Source organism: Uloborus diversus, chromosome 1, assembly GCF_026930045.1.
Source record: "Uloborus diversus isolate 005 chromosome 1, Udiv.v.3.1, whole genome shotgun sequence".
Classification (NCBI taxonomy): Eukaryota; Metazoa; Arthropoda; class Arachnida; order Araneae; family Uloboridae; genus Uloborus; species Uloborus diversus.
Window position 1 is genome coordinate 165265238 of NC_072731.1, and position 19135 is coordinate 165284372.

The following is a 19135-nucleotide window of genomic DNA, read 5'->3' on the forward strand; positions in this document are numbered from 1 at the left end:
CAAAAAAATAGCGAATAGACCTGCGGATAATATCCGAGCCGCCGATAAATCGACCGCCGATAATCGGTAGTTTACTGTATATATATATATTTATTTACTACGAATTGTGTCATAGCATTTTAAAAATCAAGCCCTGCTGTTATTCCTAAATCACTTCAAAACTAGCTTGAAATTTTTGATCCTTCATAAGCTTCTTAATTTGTGGGTCAATGTAAATACCCTACTTGTGAGTGATAGGAACTGTTCCTGCAAATATTGAAATCTACACCCAATGGTAGCTATTTTCAAAAGAACGTATTTTCTTACTTACAAAAGCAAATCAATAGCTAAGAGCAAGTTCGAGGGAAAAAATGTGGGCAAACAAATCAATTTGAGAAAATGGAATTAATCTCTTCTTTGGAAGAGCAATAATTATGTTTGATGTTTTTTCTCTTATATGTCAGAACACCATTTCTATTTCTTTCAATAATATAACTGAGTAAATACACATAATGGATTGCAGAATTGTTACTTTTGTTTACTAATCCGATATGTCTTAGGTTGACAAACACATGTAGAGTGTCACTACAATACTATACAAGCTTTTAAAAAGAGGATAAAGAGAGAAGACTTTTTTTTGTTTTGAATCGTATCTATTTGACTTCGAATTCAGTATACAATAGTTAGCACCTATGTCGTTTAGCCTCGTGCATGAACTTTTAAAATCTTGAAAAGTTAAATCAATATTACATTACTTTGTGTCACTCAAAAATATTTGTCCTAAATTATAAGTTTAAAGGTTTTAGAAATTCACTTTTAAAGACTTTGTCTTCCTATTTTGTACTACATCAGAATTTGCTTGCATAAAATCAATTTTCGTGACATTTCAATGAATTATAATAGGTGTGTAATGGAGCTGCCCCGTTCTTGCTCTAAATTGATCTAATGCTCTAAATTAATTTCGGTTTGTACACATTAATTCAAATAATATTTAGTTCTGGCAAGAAGCGAATTAGGGTGCTGTGATAAAAAACATTTTGTTTTCTAAATAATATAAATATGTTGAGTACCAAAATAGGAAGTGTTCTTCTTCAGTTTCTGGTATATAAACCTGGTCAATATCAGTAAATATTTTTCAGCAATAAATATATTTATAAAGACGACAAACTATAGTACGGACAAAATATCAGTAAAACCTCAAGAGGTATACTGATTTCACTTGTAATTCTACTAGAGTAAACAAAGTAAGAGAGTTAAACTATTGAGTACTTCAGAGTCTGTTGAACTGGAACTGTATATTTTTTCTCCTGAAATATAGCCTGTTAAAGCACTATTCTTTTTACACTGTTACAAGTCTGACTTAGCTTGAGGCGTTTTGGCAAATGATCACTTCTTAAAAAAGCAGCAAATTTATTTTTTTTAAAAATTAATAAGAGATACGTAAAGTTGCTACAATATCCGTTAAATCTAGTTTAATCGCTTAAACACATATGTATTTACTTCTAAATACAAAAAACTTAAAAACAATATCACTGCACTATTGGTTTTCACTATAACTGCAAAAACACTGTTCGCTACTCATTCCCAGCTAACTGACCCTGCAAATCAAAGTAAGTCCTACTCATTGTTTGGGATGGAAAACCACTATGAAAAATAGAAATTTCTAGAAAGATCTCCAGTTAGATATTAGGTTTAAGAGTCGCAAAATATTACCAAGCTTGTTGACATTTGACAATTTCTTGCCAATTTGGTGCGAAACATAAGTTGCCAAAAATGTTTCCAACTTGGCAATATCTCTTTTAATTCTTGCCAAGCAATAACCCTCAATGTTAGAAGGCACATATATATTTTTTAATTAATTGAGGTAGAGCATCACAAACTATTTTTCTTCTTTACTGTGCAGAATACAAAACATCAAAAGAGTGGAGCACCTTCTTGCACGGAGATGTTCAATTTGCGATGCACGTAAGAGCTACCTTGGTATGTTACACAAACCCAAGTAAATGACTACATTTTTGTTTTAATTTGTTGTCAATTTACTATACCATAATGTACACAAAGCTTGTTAAATAACTCACGGATAGGGCATCATAAACTAAGGTAATGCTCTTATCTTAGTTTATGATGCCCTTCGCACAGAAGGAAAATTTTACTTCCTGTATTTCAATGTCAAGCATAAAACCAGCAAAAAGCGAAGCTGTCTCCGTTTTCAATAGAAATCTTCAGTTTTCAAGGTACTTAAAAATTACCTTGGTACGAGCACGGTAAATTTGTGCTTTAATACTTTATATCTTTAGGATAGCAGGTATTTAGAATCCAAATAAGACACAAACCAAGTTGAATCTAAAGCTGTATTCAATGCATTTGAAAAGCCTATAAATGCACTAGCTTGAATATTGTGCAAATTCATTCCTGTTAATATTTAATAGCTGCTCCTCTTATGCCAGGAATCAAATCAGTTCATTTTAACTATTTATTTTAGATCATTGAAGAACAAGCGCACAAGAGTTCACAAAAATTTGTTTTTCGCCATGTTTGCTCAAGTGTCCATCCGTCTCTTCCTGTACACAGATCAATGGCTCTTCAGAGAATCAATTGACAATGCTGTATCAAACAAATCGTATCCTTATAGTATTGAAAATATTGTAAGTATTACCGATTTTTCACTAAATGGGAATACAATTACCAATTAATTTTTTAGATTATATGTTTTAAGCTCAGAGTTAAATTTTGAGTGGAAATAGCTTTGGCTTCTTAACATTAAGCTAAATTAATGAATATTACTGGGGGACAATGACAAAAAAGCACTAAATGTTTATCAGGGCTTGTAGTGATAAAACATTTTTTTTAACTATTTAAGATATATATATATATATATATATAATATATATATATATATATATATATATATATATATATATATATATATATATATATATATATATATATATATATATATATATATATATTAGGGTGGTCCTTATTTTTGAAGTTGCAGATATTTTACGCGACGCCCCCTCAATTTGTTCCATTATACATTTAAATGATCCTTGCAAAATTTTAAGTCATTCCATGAATATTAACACGTGCCCCTAGGGTCCCATTTTTTGAGTTTCGAAGAAAAAATTGCGGATTTTCTCATTTTTATGTGAAAATAATTCTATCGTTCTATATTTAAAGTAATTTTGAACCTTAATAGGTGCTGCTACTTCCAGACCGACCATTCTCTCACCTTCATTCTGTAAAATTTAACATGTTACAGAGGGTACATGTACACCAATGGCCTTGGGTCAAGCGTACCGCTCTTCTGCGCTTGTCCGAACCAAGTAGCAGGGGAACGTTTCTTTCCTCCAAGATGGACACAAGGAATTCTATAGGCCATTAATGAATGGCCTAGGCCATTAATGAATGATCTTTGACAGCAACAAATTGCCTCCTCCAGGCTTTGGGGATGTTGATTTACAAAATTCCCTGTGTATGTAATAGGTGTGGCAAATAGAGTCGCAAGGTTTCAATGCTATAAATATAAGTAATTGCAATTATATTTTAATTCACTGTTCCTTAGTTATAAGCATACCTAAATGCTGATACAATTTTTAATTTTTAAAATATAAATTTCGAAAAATCCTCGATTACTCCTAACATAAAAATATACTGTATTTTCCATAGCTAAAATATAAATTTTAAAAAAAAATATCCAGATCAGAACAATGTAGAAATCTATCCTTTAAATTAATTTTCTTCTACTTCAGTACATAGTCCTTTATTATCATCAAATTATTACAATTCACAAGATTTAGCAACCGAAATGGATATCTATCCTAAACTGTTGATCTTTTGTTTTCAACAGTTGGTTTATCTCAATGCAAAAAAGCTTGACAGCTATTGATATCTGCTCGCCTTTCATCACTGTTAGACAAATGCCATACTAGGGATAAAGATGTTGTTCATTTATTTACAGCCTATATAGATGCAGTAAATTTGAATCCAAATGACCTAGTGATCAATGGTACATTCCTTAAGAGAGCAAAAGAAAATCTTCGAGAGGTAAAATTAAATTTCATGAATTTAAATTTTGTAGTTATTCACTGGGATACAAAGCTACATCCAGATGTAACTGGAAAAAGAACGCCGACAGTATTACCCTGATAGCTTCAGGTCCTAATATTGAACAGCTACTCGGAATGCCTTAGATATTTCTTCAGTTGCTTGTGATATATGATAGCTCTTTATTACTAACTGTTCTAGCTATAGTGTTTGATACAACGACTTGCAATACCAATGAATTGTGCATGCAATTTTTTAGAGCAAAAACTGAACGATGATATATTACATTAGGATTGCCATCATCATGCACTTGAAATCGTACTGCAGAGTGTGTCCTTAAAGAAATTCTTGCCTTTCTTAGTTCTAGGTCAGATATTCAATTATTTAAGCGCTTCAAAATTTTGTGGAAAGATTTCCATCATTCAAAACGTATAATATTTCAATCAAGTACACATACCACTTAAATTCTAAAAGACGAAGTTGATGAAATATTATTTATTGTTTGTAAAAAGCGGAATTGAGTAAGATAACAGATAATTCTCATAACTTGTAATAATATTTCCTGGTTAATTTCGTCCTACAAGCATATGTTTTCGGCAACTTGGAGCTTATCCCTGAGCCACATAGGTGGCAAAAGGAATTTTTGTTTGAAAATTTTTATATTACGAAACAATTAAAATTAACCTTACATGAAAAGAAAGCCCTTCAATGCTGTTTTACAAAGCTGTTTTATAATTAAATGCAGTATGAAGGTAAGGTTTTTTGCAGCAACCCAATCGAGGCTCCTTTGAATAATATAATATGTCTGAAAAACTAGCAGCGTACAAAATGACGACAAACATGCAGCAGAAGGAGTGATTGGAAAACTTATAAATCACTTATGGTATTTAGGGGATAAACTAGTAGCTTTGTCCGTATTGGATGAAGGAATTAACTTTGAAGATAGGAAAACACTAGTCCAAAAAATGCTTGTGATAAGGAAGACGTGCCTGATGACTGTTTAACAAATTTCAGATAACTGTAGATGATTTTGAATACTTTCTTGGTAAAGATCTTCCTCTTCATAGAATCAATTACGAGTCAATAAAACTGTTTGATAAGTTACAAATACTAAAAGATTTTTTTCTATTTGATCCTTATTCAAGGCAAAATGAAGGAAACTCTTTAAAAGGAAGAAAGATCGTTAAAATACTGAAAATTGTGAATGATACAACTGAAAGAGGAGCACAATTAATCGAAGAATTTCGCAACTAATTTACTGAGTATGAGTCAAAAAAACAATTTATTTTACAGACAGTCCAAGACTATCGGAAAAAAATACACACTGTAGAGATACATTGAGAAAAGCGGCGTACGATTAAGGAAAGTTTCTAAAGCATTATTTCATTCTTATTCAACGTAAAATCTTTAGATGATATAAAGTAATTATAAAGAGTAATTTTAGGGCTACCTCACTGTAAAAATATTTTGCAAACCTAGGAGAAAAGATGTACTGAGTCTGAAGTAAAATTTCGAAGATTTGTGAGAAAATTATCAAAAGTGTTAAAGTTTAACGGCCTAGGGTCACGTGTTATTATTGACCGATCGAGTTCAAATTTTGCACACGTTACTTTTTATTATAGTGTCACAAAACTAGGGGGCGTCACTTGTTGAATTCCGAAAAAAAAAAAATTTCCCATATAAATAAGGACCACCCTAATATATATATATATATAAGGTAGGTGCGGGTAATAAGGCCTGTCGGGTAATAAGGCCTAAACAGCGAAAATAAAATTTAAAATGGTTATAGCCGCTCAAAAACGCTATCGTAGATAGTTTACACTCCCAGATGGCACCTCAAACTGGTCGCAACGCCATGCTCAGTTGTTTTGACCAGCGAGCCCAGATTCATTTTCACGGAACGCTTGTAAGACACGAATAATAAAAAATCGTCAGATTGAAATGTAAGTAATTTTTGTAATATCATACTTTTATGCATAGTTTTGCGCTACAGTTATCTGTCTTGAATGCTTCTATCGATATTTCATGTCTGAGTGAAATAATATGATCGAATTATTGTGCTTTTTTGTATTTTTTTAAATTCGACGTCAGCGGCTAATAAGGCCTGCGAAAGTTGACCGTAGACCTTATTATACTCCTTTTTTTTGTAACGTAGTTTTTCAGCTGTGCATCTTATTTTGAACCTTTCTCAACATGGTATGAGTGTTCGTTAGTAATTGCGGCTGTTTACGACTTGGTTCATTCTTATTTTAGTGCCTACATCACGATGCCCCCCAAACGAGCACTGCGGTCTGATAATGACTTAGTGTCGGCTGTCCAAGCAGTAAGAAGAGGTATGCTGAGCTCATATAAAGCAGCTGTGAGGTATAATGTTCCCAGGAGAACCATTAGAAACCATCTCCAGACCGGAAGTTTGAAAAAAACACTTGGTAGAAAATCTATTCTCAGTGATGACCAGGAAGCTGATCTTGTCATCAGAATTTTGAGGTTTGCTGAAGTAGGGTTGCCTGTGACACCACGTATTCTCCGACGCTTGGTTTATAAATTTTGTGAGCTTAATAACATAAAGCATAATTTTAATGAACTTTCTAAAGTTGCTGGTAAAGATTGGTTTAAAGCATTTATGAAAAGACACCCGGAAATATCTAGACGAAAAGCTCAATTTATGAACCCGGCCAGAGCTCAAAAGCTTAACAAATTTATCGTTAATGATCACTTTAACAGACTGAATGAAATTTATGATAATCTGGACTTGAGAAGTCATTCTGAAAGAATATACTGAGAAAGGCTGCCGTCTCACAATTCACCACCAGCAGATTGTTTTGGCAAAGAAGGGGACTAAAAGAGTGCATTTACAGTCTTCGGAACACGCCGAAAGTGTCACAATAGCTGGATGTGTAAATGCACTTGGTACAATGATAATATTTAAAGGCAAACGGTTGAAGGCAGAATTATATGACAATTTGTCACCGGGTTCTTTGGTAGAAAAATCTACAAAGGGTTATATGACTAATGAACTTTTTACAGAATTTCTAAAGCACCTATCTAGATTTAAAAGTGCAGGAAAGTCCCTTTTAATATTTGATGGAGCGGCTTCTCACCTAGACTTGACAATCGTTGAAGTCGCCGATTCTCTCGATATATCATTATACTGTTTACCTTCGAACACCACTCATGAACTCCAACTTCTTGATAAAGCCGTCTATCGATCATTTGAACACCACTGGGATGCAAAAGTTTTATCATTTATGGAACAAAACCCAGACAAAAAGCTCACCAAGGCACGGTTTAATGTTATTCTTTCAAATGTCTGGTCTAAATGCATGACACATAGTAACATTACAAGCGGCTTTAAAGCCACTGGTTTGTATCCATTGAATCCACAGGCTATTTCAGAAACAGCTTTTGCTCCGTCTGTATTAACAGAAATTCCAGTTCCCGAAGCTGACAAATTTCAAGAAAAAAATTCGCAACCTCGCACCTCCCTCACGCCAATAACCCAACGGCCTTCCACATCGACAGCACAAGATGAAATAATTATTAGTACCCCAAAAAAACCTCCTGGAACGACGTACGGCATGGTTAACGGTTCTAGTTCGGACGATGTAGAGGACAATGTACCAGATGAAGAGGACAATGTACCACTAGCTCAACTAAAAAAAAAAACGCATTTCAGGAGCTTATGCGTACTCCAGTGAAAAATACTAAAAAAACATCAATTTTAAGAAGAAAATCTATTAATTATCGAGCAATTAAAGTCACCAAAGAACTGTTTGAAGAATATAGAAAAGAGAAAAAAGCAAAAAATGACGTCAACCCTCAAAGAAAGACGATAAAAAAAATACCAAAAAAACGATGCTAGTTGGTACTGTCACGCTTGTGAGGAGGATAAAATGATTGACATGAGGCCTTGTTCAAAATGCAACAGGTAGTATCATGAGCAATACGCGGTTTGACAGCCAATGACGAAGATATTTTTGAGTGCCCAGACGGCTGTTATTTTTTTTTTTTTTTCGTTATTTTGAAGTTTTTTAGCATGAGTAATGCTTAAGGATATTACAAATGATCTCAATTACCAATGTTAATAGCTTATTTTGATTATTTATGAGTGTTAAAATATTAGGCCTTATTACCCTACCGTAGTATAATAAGGCCTAATTACAAGGTTTTTTAAATAATTACTTTTATCTTTGTTTTCGGCAAGAAAGGCCGTTTTTTGTTATTTTCGTGTAGTAATTGAATGGTACTTTAATTAAATTTGCAATTTGCTGATTCGGATCCTTTTCTTTCCATTTTATTCCAAATCTCCCTTAGGTAGGCCTTATTACCCGCACCTACCTTATATATATATATATATATATATATATATATATATATATATATATATATATATATATATATATATATATATATATATATATATATATATATATATATATATATATATATAATTCTTAGAACTTAAAATAAAATATTCTACATTTAGACAGCGCAAATGCAGCTAAAGTGTTAAATGTATATTATATATATTATTTAAAGTCTCACTCGTAAGTGGCACACTAGCAAGTGTATGAAACAAAAACAACAAGAAACATATAAGGGTAATAACAATATAAATTGAAAAAACTATGCGAAGTTGAACAATATGAACTATAGAAGTTGAACGATATGAACTTTAGAATGGGTAGTAACTGCTACGTTATCAAAGAGCTGGAGCAGTTGGCATAATATATTAATTTGTAGGTTACTATAGAGGTCGGTAACGTACATGTCATAGTGCATTTGCATTCATATTAACAAGTATTAACTTGCCAGATTGAACGTGATAATTTTTTTTTAATAAAAATTGACGAGTTTTTTCAAATGCTGACATGTACAAGTCCAACCCCCCCCCCCAGCTCTGACCTGCAAAAAAAGAGAAAGCAGTCAACTCACCCATTCTGATAGAAGAACAAAAACTCCAAGAAATCAGTCATCCATTTAACAAAATCCAGTTTCATTCCAGTTCCGACAGTTGACTGAACTGGCAACAGGTTCACTGAAGGCATGAATGATAGGATACGCCTAAAACCTTATGCAAGTTAGGCGTTTCTTGGATGCTGAGCCTTCGGTCAACTGTCGGAACTGAAATGAAACTGGATTTTGTTTAAATGGAAGACTGATTTCTTGGAGTTTTTCTTCTTCTATCAGAATGGGTGAGTTGAATGTTTTCTCTTTTTTTGCAGGTCAGAGCTGGGGAGGTTGGACTTGTACATGTCAGCATTTGAAAAAAACTCGTCAATTTTTATTTAAAAAAATTATCACGTTCAATCTGGCAAGTTAATACTTGCTAATATGAATCCAAAATCACTATGACATGTACGTTACCGACCTCTACAGAAATCTGCAAAATAATATAATATGCCAACTGCTCTAGCTCTTTGATAACGTAGCGATTACTGCAAATTCTAAAGTTCATATTGTTCAACTTCGCATAGTTTTTCAATTTATATTGTTATTATTCTTATATGTTTTTTGTCCACTTACGAGTGAGACTTCAAATTATTTATATATATATATATATATATATATATATATATATATATATATATATATATATATATATATATATATATATAGTCTTTCTTTTTTTTAACTATCACGATTGCTTATTGTTCTCACTTGACAGTTTTGAATTCCTATGATTTTATCCCCCCCCCTCTCACTGCAGCAGCACCACCGTCGGCCGGCCGCCTCACGATGCTGCTCCTCTAGCGAAAACCCTCTCCAGATTGCGTCACTTACTTGCCTACACTTACACATACACCTACACACACAAACACATACACACACGCATACATCCAAACACTTACACATACACACACGCATACATCCAAACACTTACACATACACACACAGCTACACATACCCCTCTCACATACACAACTACCCGCACACACACACACACAAGCACGCACGCCTACCATCTCCGGGTTGCGTCAATATCCTACACTTACACGCATAGATGCACGCACTTACACACACGCATACATACACCTACACACACACGCACAAACACTTACACACACACGTGCAAACATACACACACCTACACATACACACAACTACCCACACACTCATGTCTGCACACAAACAAACACACATGCCTACACATACATACACCCCCCCACACACACACACAAACACATGCCTACATACACACGCACTCACACACTCGTGATTGCGAAAAATATAATTTGAATTCAAAATGTCAAAATTCATTTTTTTTTTCTTTTCACTTTGATTCTTATCTCATCAAGTTTTTCTGGTATGATATCAAATAAAGACACTAAGTCGTAATTAGTAATATTCTTCTCAGAAATACGAAAGAGGCAAACGTATTACCAATGCAAAAAAAAAACCTTTTTTAAGATAAGGATAAAAATAGATAACTATTTTTGATTAAATCTGAAAAAGTTATCTTTGATGAGTATTCTTTATCAGTGCAAGTCTTTATAAACCCTAGTATAATACATGACGTGTCTATTAAGAGGAGAATAAGATCATAGTCCATTGAAGTAAGTGTTCATAAATATTCTTCTAGATGTTATTTAGTAAGAGCCCGAAGCTCTCGGTTTACTTAATAAAAACTTTTAAAGTTAACTTTCAAAGGAACCGTAAGTTATTTCGAAATCAATCAAGCAAACTTTTTGAACTAAAATGGCTTCATAAAAATGCTTTCGTGCCAGAAATACTAACAAATCTTGCCATTTTAAAAATTTTTGTTTTAGTGTGGTTAAAATAAAAAGTTTAAATCAAAACAAACACTAAAAAACAACAATAAAAAAGTTTCCGCTAAATGAAAGATGTTTGCATTCATTCCTCGACAGTCATCGGAGCATAATGAATTTTTGTTTTTCTAACTTACAAAAAGAAAATGTTTTAAACTATTTTAAATTCCTTTCTTGAACATAAGCTCTCCGCAGGGAAATGCCGTATAATCTCTAAGGATAAAAGAAATAATAAGCCATGTAATAACATTTTATGTCCAGCAAAATTTTATGAATACTTCTTCTAGAAACATAAACTAAAACTACAAAGTAATTATAATACTGAGATCTTGTATATAATTACCTGGAAAAAGTGGTATGTAAATATTTAAGTACTGCAGAGAATAGATAATTCCATTAGCCATTCTTTCCCGGAAATCTGAAATGTATTCCAAGAATATTACTTTTTTTTTTACTTTTTTAAAAAAAAATCTTTATAATGTTTTAAACAATTTTCCAGAAATACAACCGTTCAGTTTTAATGCGCTAAGACATAATATTTGTGCTATTTAAAGGTACTCGTTTTTATCACTTTGAAATTGGCAGGAGTTTTAATTAGATTTCTCCAAAAGTCGCTTGAACAGGTTGTTTTCTGGGATGTGAGTGAGGCAGTTAAACATCCCTTATTCACTGGTCATCATTGTAAGGTAAAATAATTTAATTTGCTAGATTTTCAAGATCCATTTGCAATTCATGCCTTCCTTTTGCTTCTCTTTAAGGGACTACGTACAATTACACTGCCTACTTTTCGTGGAACTTTTAATATTTATGACTTGATGTATTTATTTCACATTTTAATGGGGCTAATAATGTGTTGTATATATTTAGATGATTATTTCAATGGAACGTTGCATGTAATGGCTTGCTTCCTTAATTGCAGGATAATTTTTTTTAATTAAAGATTTAAAATCTCTGATAGAGGGGAGTAAAGGCTATAACAATAGCCTGGCTATCTCCCACCACTCCTCAGAAAAAGAACTTAATTTAGGGCCAGTTTATAGCATAAGATAATAATGAAAAAAAATAAATGCATAATCATACGAAGAACACATAAACAGAACACAAGAAATGCAAACAAGTATGTAGAAATTTATAACAAAATCAGGGGATACTATTACAAATATGCTACTTTATCCTAAATTAACTGCAGTACAGTTGAGTATAAAATTTTTAGCCATTTCTTTTTAAAAAACTTCTACCATTTATGGTTTTTAAAACAGTTGGGTAAGGTGTTCCATAATCTTGGTCCATAAGAGTTAATGCCAATAACAATATATTTGTTTTTGCACTTATAGGTAAAATATTTTCACGGTTTCTAGTGGGGTAATTGTGAACCATTTCACGGATTGTTACTATTTCCAAATTCAAACCATTTATTACTAACTCATGCATAAAAATACCAACATTATATTTATAAATTTGTTCCGCGGTCTTTAAAAAGCTTCTATCACTGTTACCAAATATATTTTCTCTATTGATTCTTCTGTAAAATCTTTTTAATATAATATAACTTAATTAGATTAACTGGTGGATTATTTGTTTCAATTTCAAAGGAAAATAATCTTGTTATCGATTTATAATCTTGTTTAATAATGTTATTGAGACGCTTTGTTACCAAATATAGCTGCAGCAAATGAAATGAAAATAATTACCATGATTGAAAACACGCTTATTACAGAGAAGAACCGCTTATTCATTTAAGTTACTCATATAAATAATTATACTGATCAGTATTACTTGGTATTGATAATTTTTGTCTTTTTCAATAGCAATATCTTCGCTCTTTTACTTTATTTCTATGTACACTTTTAAAAAATTCTGAAATTTTATGGTAAAATAAACGAGAATTAAAAAACGAAAAATGCGAGCAGCAGGTTTGATCTCGGGACCTTCGCAGGGGCAGGCGGCTTTGTTGCCATCCATACGAGTTGGGACACATCGAGTGAGGGGAAATATGGTGTTATCTGCTTCGCATTGTAAGTCACGTAATGTATCAATTGGCGCTGCATTTTTTTTTTTTTTCGGTACAATTTACTGTAACTTTTTTCTGTACTGTAAACACTCCATTTAATAATAATACTTAAGATAAAAGTTCCTTGAATTTTTAACAGTGTATATTTCTATTGATTTACGAATCGTTTTTTAAGAAGCAAACTATAAATCATACACCTTTTCTGAATTCAGAACTTTTATTTCATAGTTGACATCTTCTCATGCACATTTAAAAAAATATATATATATATATACTGCAGCTATTTAGTTAACGCCGAATATAAATCTACTTCGAAAAGGCTAACCGATTGAACACCTACACTACGAAAGGCGTCAAAGAATTCAAAAAAAATTCCAAGTCTTCGAATCTTTGATGTCGAAATCGCGCTTATCTACTTAAACGCTTCGAAGTCTTCCCAAATTTTAAATCTCTAGTTTTACTGTAGTTACATACTGTCTTCGGTGGAAGATTTAATGACATAAGTTCCTTAAATTAATCTAGTTGGTGTAAATTTACTCAATGGAAGTTATATTTTTCGATGTTGTTTAGGGTAATAGTATATCATTATAAGTTGCTGTTATTAGATTATTTTCTGGCTGAGTGCAAATCGTTTCATCATTTCACAAATATAGCCTATAAACTAATATTCTTTATCTTTTTTAAAATATTGCAACGATTTTTCGATAGTAAAAGTTACGTAAAATTTTGTTATAGGAGAAACAAATACAAAACGTCAGAAAATCAAAATTTGTATCCTAAAAAACTTAAGATTTAAAATTTGTTATCACATGGGAAAACATTAGTGTTAATACAAAATTTGAGTACAAAATGGAACAATTTAACCAAATAAAAAATATTGTTTACACGAGGGTTGAAACTAATTATACAGTTATTTTTTTTTTTTTACATGTAATGCAAAAGTGATACATTGCACCAAGTATCACAGTGCTTCAATATAGTTACCAGCTTTGTGTTGTGGAGGACTTATATTTTTGCTTATTCCAGTTGAATTTGCATATATTTTGACTTTTAACTGAAAAGTTTAGCCAACGAGTGTGTGGCAACGGTAACGAATTTATTTTATGAAGGGAGTCGCTTGTTTACTAGATTCGAGCTCCCACTTGCATACCTGCCAGTAGCATAGCGTTTATATTTTAAGTCGTAAATAGCAAGAATTTTACCTTATTTTTAAGTGTTCTTCCATATTTAACATGTTTGCGGCCGAATAGGATTCGCGACATTGTAAAAACCGTTCCTAACGATGTGAAAGTTGTATCAAAACTGTAGTTAGTGCATGTTTTGTTGATATTTTGAATATAGCAACCTAGTGCTGCAAGAATCCCTGGGACAGTAGATCTGAAGTGATTGCTTCATCTTTGAAACTGAGTCATTTACTATTGCTTACGTCTTTATAACTTTGACCATGACCGTACTAAATTATCATAGGGCATGACAACCGCTGAAATTCATGACAACAAAGAGGGCTCTAAAGGCAATCCCTCTTTCCCATTAATGTTGCTATTGATTGGTGGATACACAGGATTAGGTTCAGCGCCTCTTGCGGTCAAAATGTGCGATGTCCATTCCAAAACAAACAAACTTTGAAACGTTGCCATTGATTGGTGGATACACAGGATTGGGTTCAGCGCCTCTTACGGTCAAAATGGACGACATATGAGGTTTCGCATTTTCCGAGAATTTTAAAAGCAGATCATAGTTGCATCGGTTTAATCCAGAAAAGTCATAAATTGTCAATGCTCCTAAAGTGTCAGCGTTACCTAGTGGGGCCATCCTTTGACTTAACTCCTCCGCTGATGACATCACTTCGGACTTTTACTTCAGAACTGTCCCGGATATTTTTGCAGCAGTAGACTACTCTATTCAAATTTTCAGCAGAACAAGTGCTACTACAGGTGTTCTATGACTTCCACATTAGTGAAAACGAGATGTCTATAATGCTAATGACAAAAAGTAAAGCTTAAAGAGTTTGCGCACAAACAGAATAGTAAAAAAACTTTAGTTATCGATGTTATGCTAAAATATTCGCGAAAATTTTAACATCATTTGTTGTTTTTGCATGTTCCATGATATTTTGCTGTCACGCTTTAATGTAATGCAACAGTTGTAACACAACTCAAGAGACCCTGCTTGCGCAATCTGTCCTAACAGGGTCGGAGAGATTGTGTGCATGGATATGAGAGATTGCACATAATAATAACTACAACTAAATTGTTAGCAACAATAAATACCTTCAAAATGACATTATTGTAAGGTATTTGCTTACAACTGTTATTATAATGGGAATATATAGTTTAACCCAATCATTAATAAATCAAAAAATGCACAATTTTCAGAAAAATCGCAGAAGTTCTAATTTAAGAGAAAAAAAAGCAACTAAAGAAGAAAGGTCAAAAAAAATACAAAAACTACATTAAGTATTTTTGTAGCTCGTTTAACGTTAAATTTGTTTATTTTTTGGTTTTGCAATACTAAGTAACTAACACTAGTCAAAAAAAAAAAAAAACCTTTTCGTCTGCATCCTGGTTTTAAATTGTCAATTCCTACTAATTTTGGGTTTAGAAAAACCAATATGGTAGTGGATTTTTTCTATTAACTCTTGTTTTCAAGATACAAAAAAGCCCACTGGAGAAAAATGCACAGCAACCACACATTGATTTGAAGGTAAGATTAAATGGGGAAAAAAATCCAGTGCAATAAATGTTATTAACAGGTCCTGCATTCTTAAACAATGTTTATTTTTAGGGAAGCAGTGGTTGCTTTTGACCTATTGCTGTAAATGATTCATTTTCGATAGCTTTTTGTACGTCAAAGAACTACCTCTTCTAATAGTTCAGCAGCATTTAGTGACCATTATTATCTCAGTCCAATGACCCTGATATCTTCGTTACATTGTAAAGATATCTTGGCGAAATCTTTCCGTATGCCCCTCGCTCATAGCTTGAGTTTTTACGCAAAATATCCTGGAGGAAGAGGAAAAAAAAGTTTCAGAGACATAATACTCATTATTGGTCTCAGAACTTCCGTAGGGATGTTTTAACCGACTGTTTTTAGTTCTTGTCTTCTCTACTGCTTAGAAATACTTGTAATATAACCTTAAAGGCTTCCTAGGTGGTTTTTTTTCCCTTCCCTTTCATTTTTTATCTTTTTTTCAAAAACAGTGATTTTTTATAATTGCATGTACTAGAAGGACCGTTAAAAATTCTCTCCTTAACTTTCTTACCTTCAATATATCTTGGAAATTTCCTTCTAAGGTATTAGAAAATCGTCTTTGTTCACTGCTTTCAAAGTTTTTCATTATTCCTAGCAGAATGATCATGGGGTTTGAGTAGAAGTGGATGGAACTACTAAAAGCTCATTTTGGCCATTTCTCTTCACAGAATCGAAATTTCCTGAATCCATTTCAGTTTTACATAGTGAGATTTTCTATTCCAAACAGGGGTCGAAGTTCAGAAGACAATCGGTCCCAAAGGGGGTGCTTCTGTCTGGGAGGAAAAAAGAGCATTACTGAGATTTTACTACCCTAGTTAGTTCTGTAGCTTGAAAACTAGAGCTAATCTGAACTTTCGTGTTTAGCGAGGAAAAAGTCTTCGGAAATAGCTATTTTTAAGCGGGATGCATTTTTGGCGTTGACTAGTGTTATTAGCCGCGTAATCTCTCCAACCATTTAATCGAATGAGAACAGTGTATACTCTCATAAGCAGCAGACACGCGAAAACTCCTATTTCGGTAAAAGAGATTGTGCGACCTTTAATGAGTTTTTTGCTGTTTTTGTTACAATTTACATGGAACATGTACTCTTTGCCTTCATCCTGAAAAAATCGAAATGACAAGCCTGATGTTTCATTTTACACCTGCATGTTGTCTATTGTTTCAGAGACTGCAGTGTAAATGAATGCATCCCATTTATTTCCACATAAGGTTGATACATGTAGATAACCGCACTATACAAGATCCTTTTAAGAAGCTTAAGAATTTTTGCACCAGCAATACTTAATCTGTGACCAGTGGGTACCGCATTCGACCTGCTGAATCCTCTAAATGCAGTCTAAGCTTATTTTAAAGGAAAAATCCAACTGAAAATTAAATTATGTCCAACGGTTATTAAAACTTAAAAAATTTAATCTTCTAAAAAAGGAAGAATGAAAAATTTAGAGGCTTCCATTCACCCCAGAGTAGAGTTTTTATGGGGTTAATAGAGATACATAAATTGCTCATTAAAAACAGCTAGGAAAAATAAATTTCTTAATTAAATGTTTTCAGCAGCCTCCCACCTGACAAGGTATACTGATTGAAACTAGTTGCTTCGTGTTTATAGAGTAGCTTGAGAAAAAACTGTGTGATCACTAAACCTCATTTTTTTTTCATGGTAACAGTTTCAAACAACCATGACTTCAACATAATTGTTTGGAAATAAGAAAAAATCTTATAATCTATTCTAAATGATACTTCATCTTCACATTTCAACTGTTTAGTTTCAAGAATTAAAGCAAATGTGTTAAAATAGTCTGCGCCCATTAACCCCATGCATACTTTTCTCCTAACTGACCCGAATTGTGCAGCTCATACTTTATCAGTAAAAAACTGTAAGCATTTAATTCACATTGGCAATTGTTTGCACTAGCCACGCATTTTATTTTTAGGAAACAAGCGTTTCAATCCTATTTAGCACACCAAAAAAAATAGTAATAATTCGTTATTGAAAATCAACAAAATAATACTTTTTAAGCTAATATAATTTTTGAACAAATTGTGGATTGGGAGTAGTTAAGTCACAGTTCAGACGGTGAACTAAAATTTGCATCTGCTCTTGTAATTTTATCGGGTTCAATAATTACATTAGGAATTTGAAGTCATCCATTTAATAACTTGTTTACGTGAAACTTCAATTAACTGTAAGGCAGTAAAACGCATCTTCACAATCCTCCTTCATTTTGAAGAGTGGTTGAGTTCCCTGCCCAAATAAAGCTAAGCGGATCTTTCTGGGCCACGTTTGAACCAACAACAGACGATGGTAACGAATTTCATTTTGCAATTCGCAAACGAATTTCATTTTGCAACCTTTCTCTAACAAAACCATCCATCACTCGAGAACACTTCGCTATGTTCGGGAAATGAAATGCTTCAAAGGGAAATTGAAATAATTTCCGAGCATTAAATTTCACTTAAGAGAAACTTTGATTTCACCCCCAATGAAGAAATAATTAAGGCTGTACAGGATCCAAAAATTACAATTTTTATTGCATTTTTCTGTAGTTCATATGGTTAGGAATTTATATTCTAAATTTTAGATTTAAAATTTTAATGCGTTTTATACGTAATTACTTCAAGCTTCCTGAGCTTTGTCAGCCAAAAATACTTGACAGCTGATAACGGCCGGTAAATATTTATATTGTGCACAAACGTATTATTTTCAACAGATAAAAAAATATTCATTCACATTCAGTCAAAATGGTGCTTGATTGTATTTTGAAAGATGGGAAACAAGAAATAAAAAAACTAGGGAAATTAAAAGAGCTCTTGGGTTGGTTTCACACTATTACAATCCTGAAATAGGGAAAGACCACTTATTTTGGATTACTGCTTAAATTGCACTTAAAATTTAGGGGCTTAAAATTTAGGCAAGAGTTCTGTGCTACACTCTGCCGCGGAAATACAAAGATTTATGTCTGAAACCTTTGAGGAGGAAGTTTCGTCACGTTTCGATCTGCATAGCTTGAGTTACAATGTGATTTGTATTGAAAACGTGTTCGATTTTACTTTGATAACTTGTATCTTGTAGAATAATACTAAAATTTGTGAACTGAGAAAATTTCTTTTATTTAATGGGGATTACAGCAATGCATTTACATGCACGATAAGGGAAACTTGTTGACAAAGAATGAACAAAAGAATAAAAAATGGCGTGTTTTCCTTTATTGAACCTAAAAAAAGTTTCCTTTGTCGGACCGGTAGCGGTGGTCCAATTTAAGAATATGTAATTAAGCAAGCCTTTTAAGGTATCACGTTATAAAACAAGTGATTAGTGTAACTTAATAACGTAGTTAAGTTCATTATTGTAGATGAAATAAAAAGGTCAATCACTGTTATTAATAAGTACTATAATAATATTCAAGTGACTTTCAAAAACGACGTACTGATAGGACAACTTTGGTGGATTCTCAATAAAGAAGACATGTTCTAAACAGAGTTTCCAATCTTCAGCTGCTATATTGTCAACAATCTGGAAGTTCCGTGTTTAAGGGGAGTTTATACCTTAACCTTTAAAAACATATTTTCTCAGTTTTTA

At 32.7% G+C, this 19135-nt stretch overlaps 1 protein-coding gene across 1 annotated transcript in view; it reads left to right on the forward strand.

Moving 5' to 3' along the window:
* LOC129216854 (PDF receptor-like) overlaps nucleotides 1-19135 on the forward strand; it is a 172838-nt gene that overhangs the window by 16630 nt on the left and 137073 nt on the right. The window contains exon 5 of the mRNA XM_054851071.1: nucleotides 2462-2599. Within this exon, the coding sequence (XP_054707046.1) occupies nucleotides 2462-2599 (138 nt within the window). The remainder of the gene's footprint in view (nucleotides 1-2461; nucleotides 2600-19135) is intronic.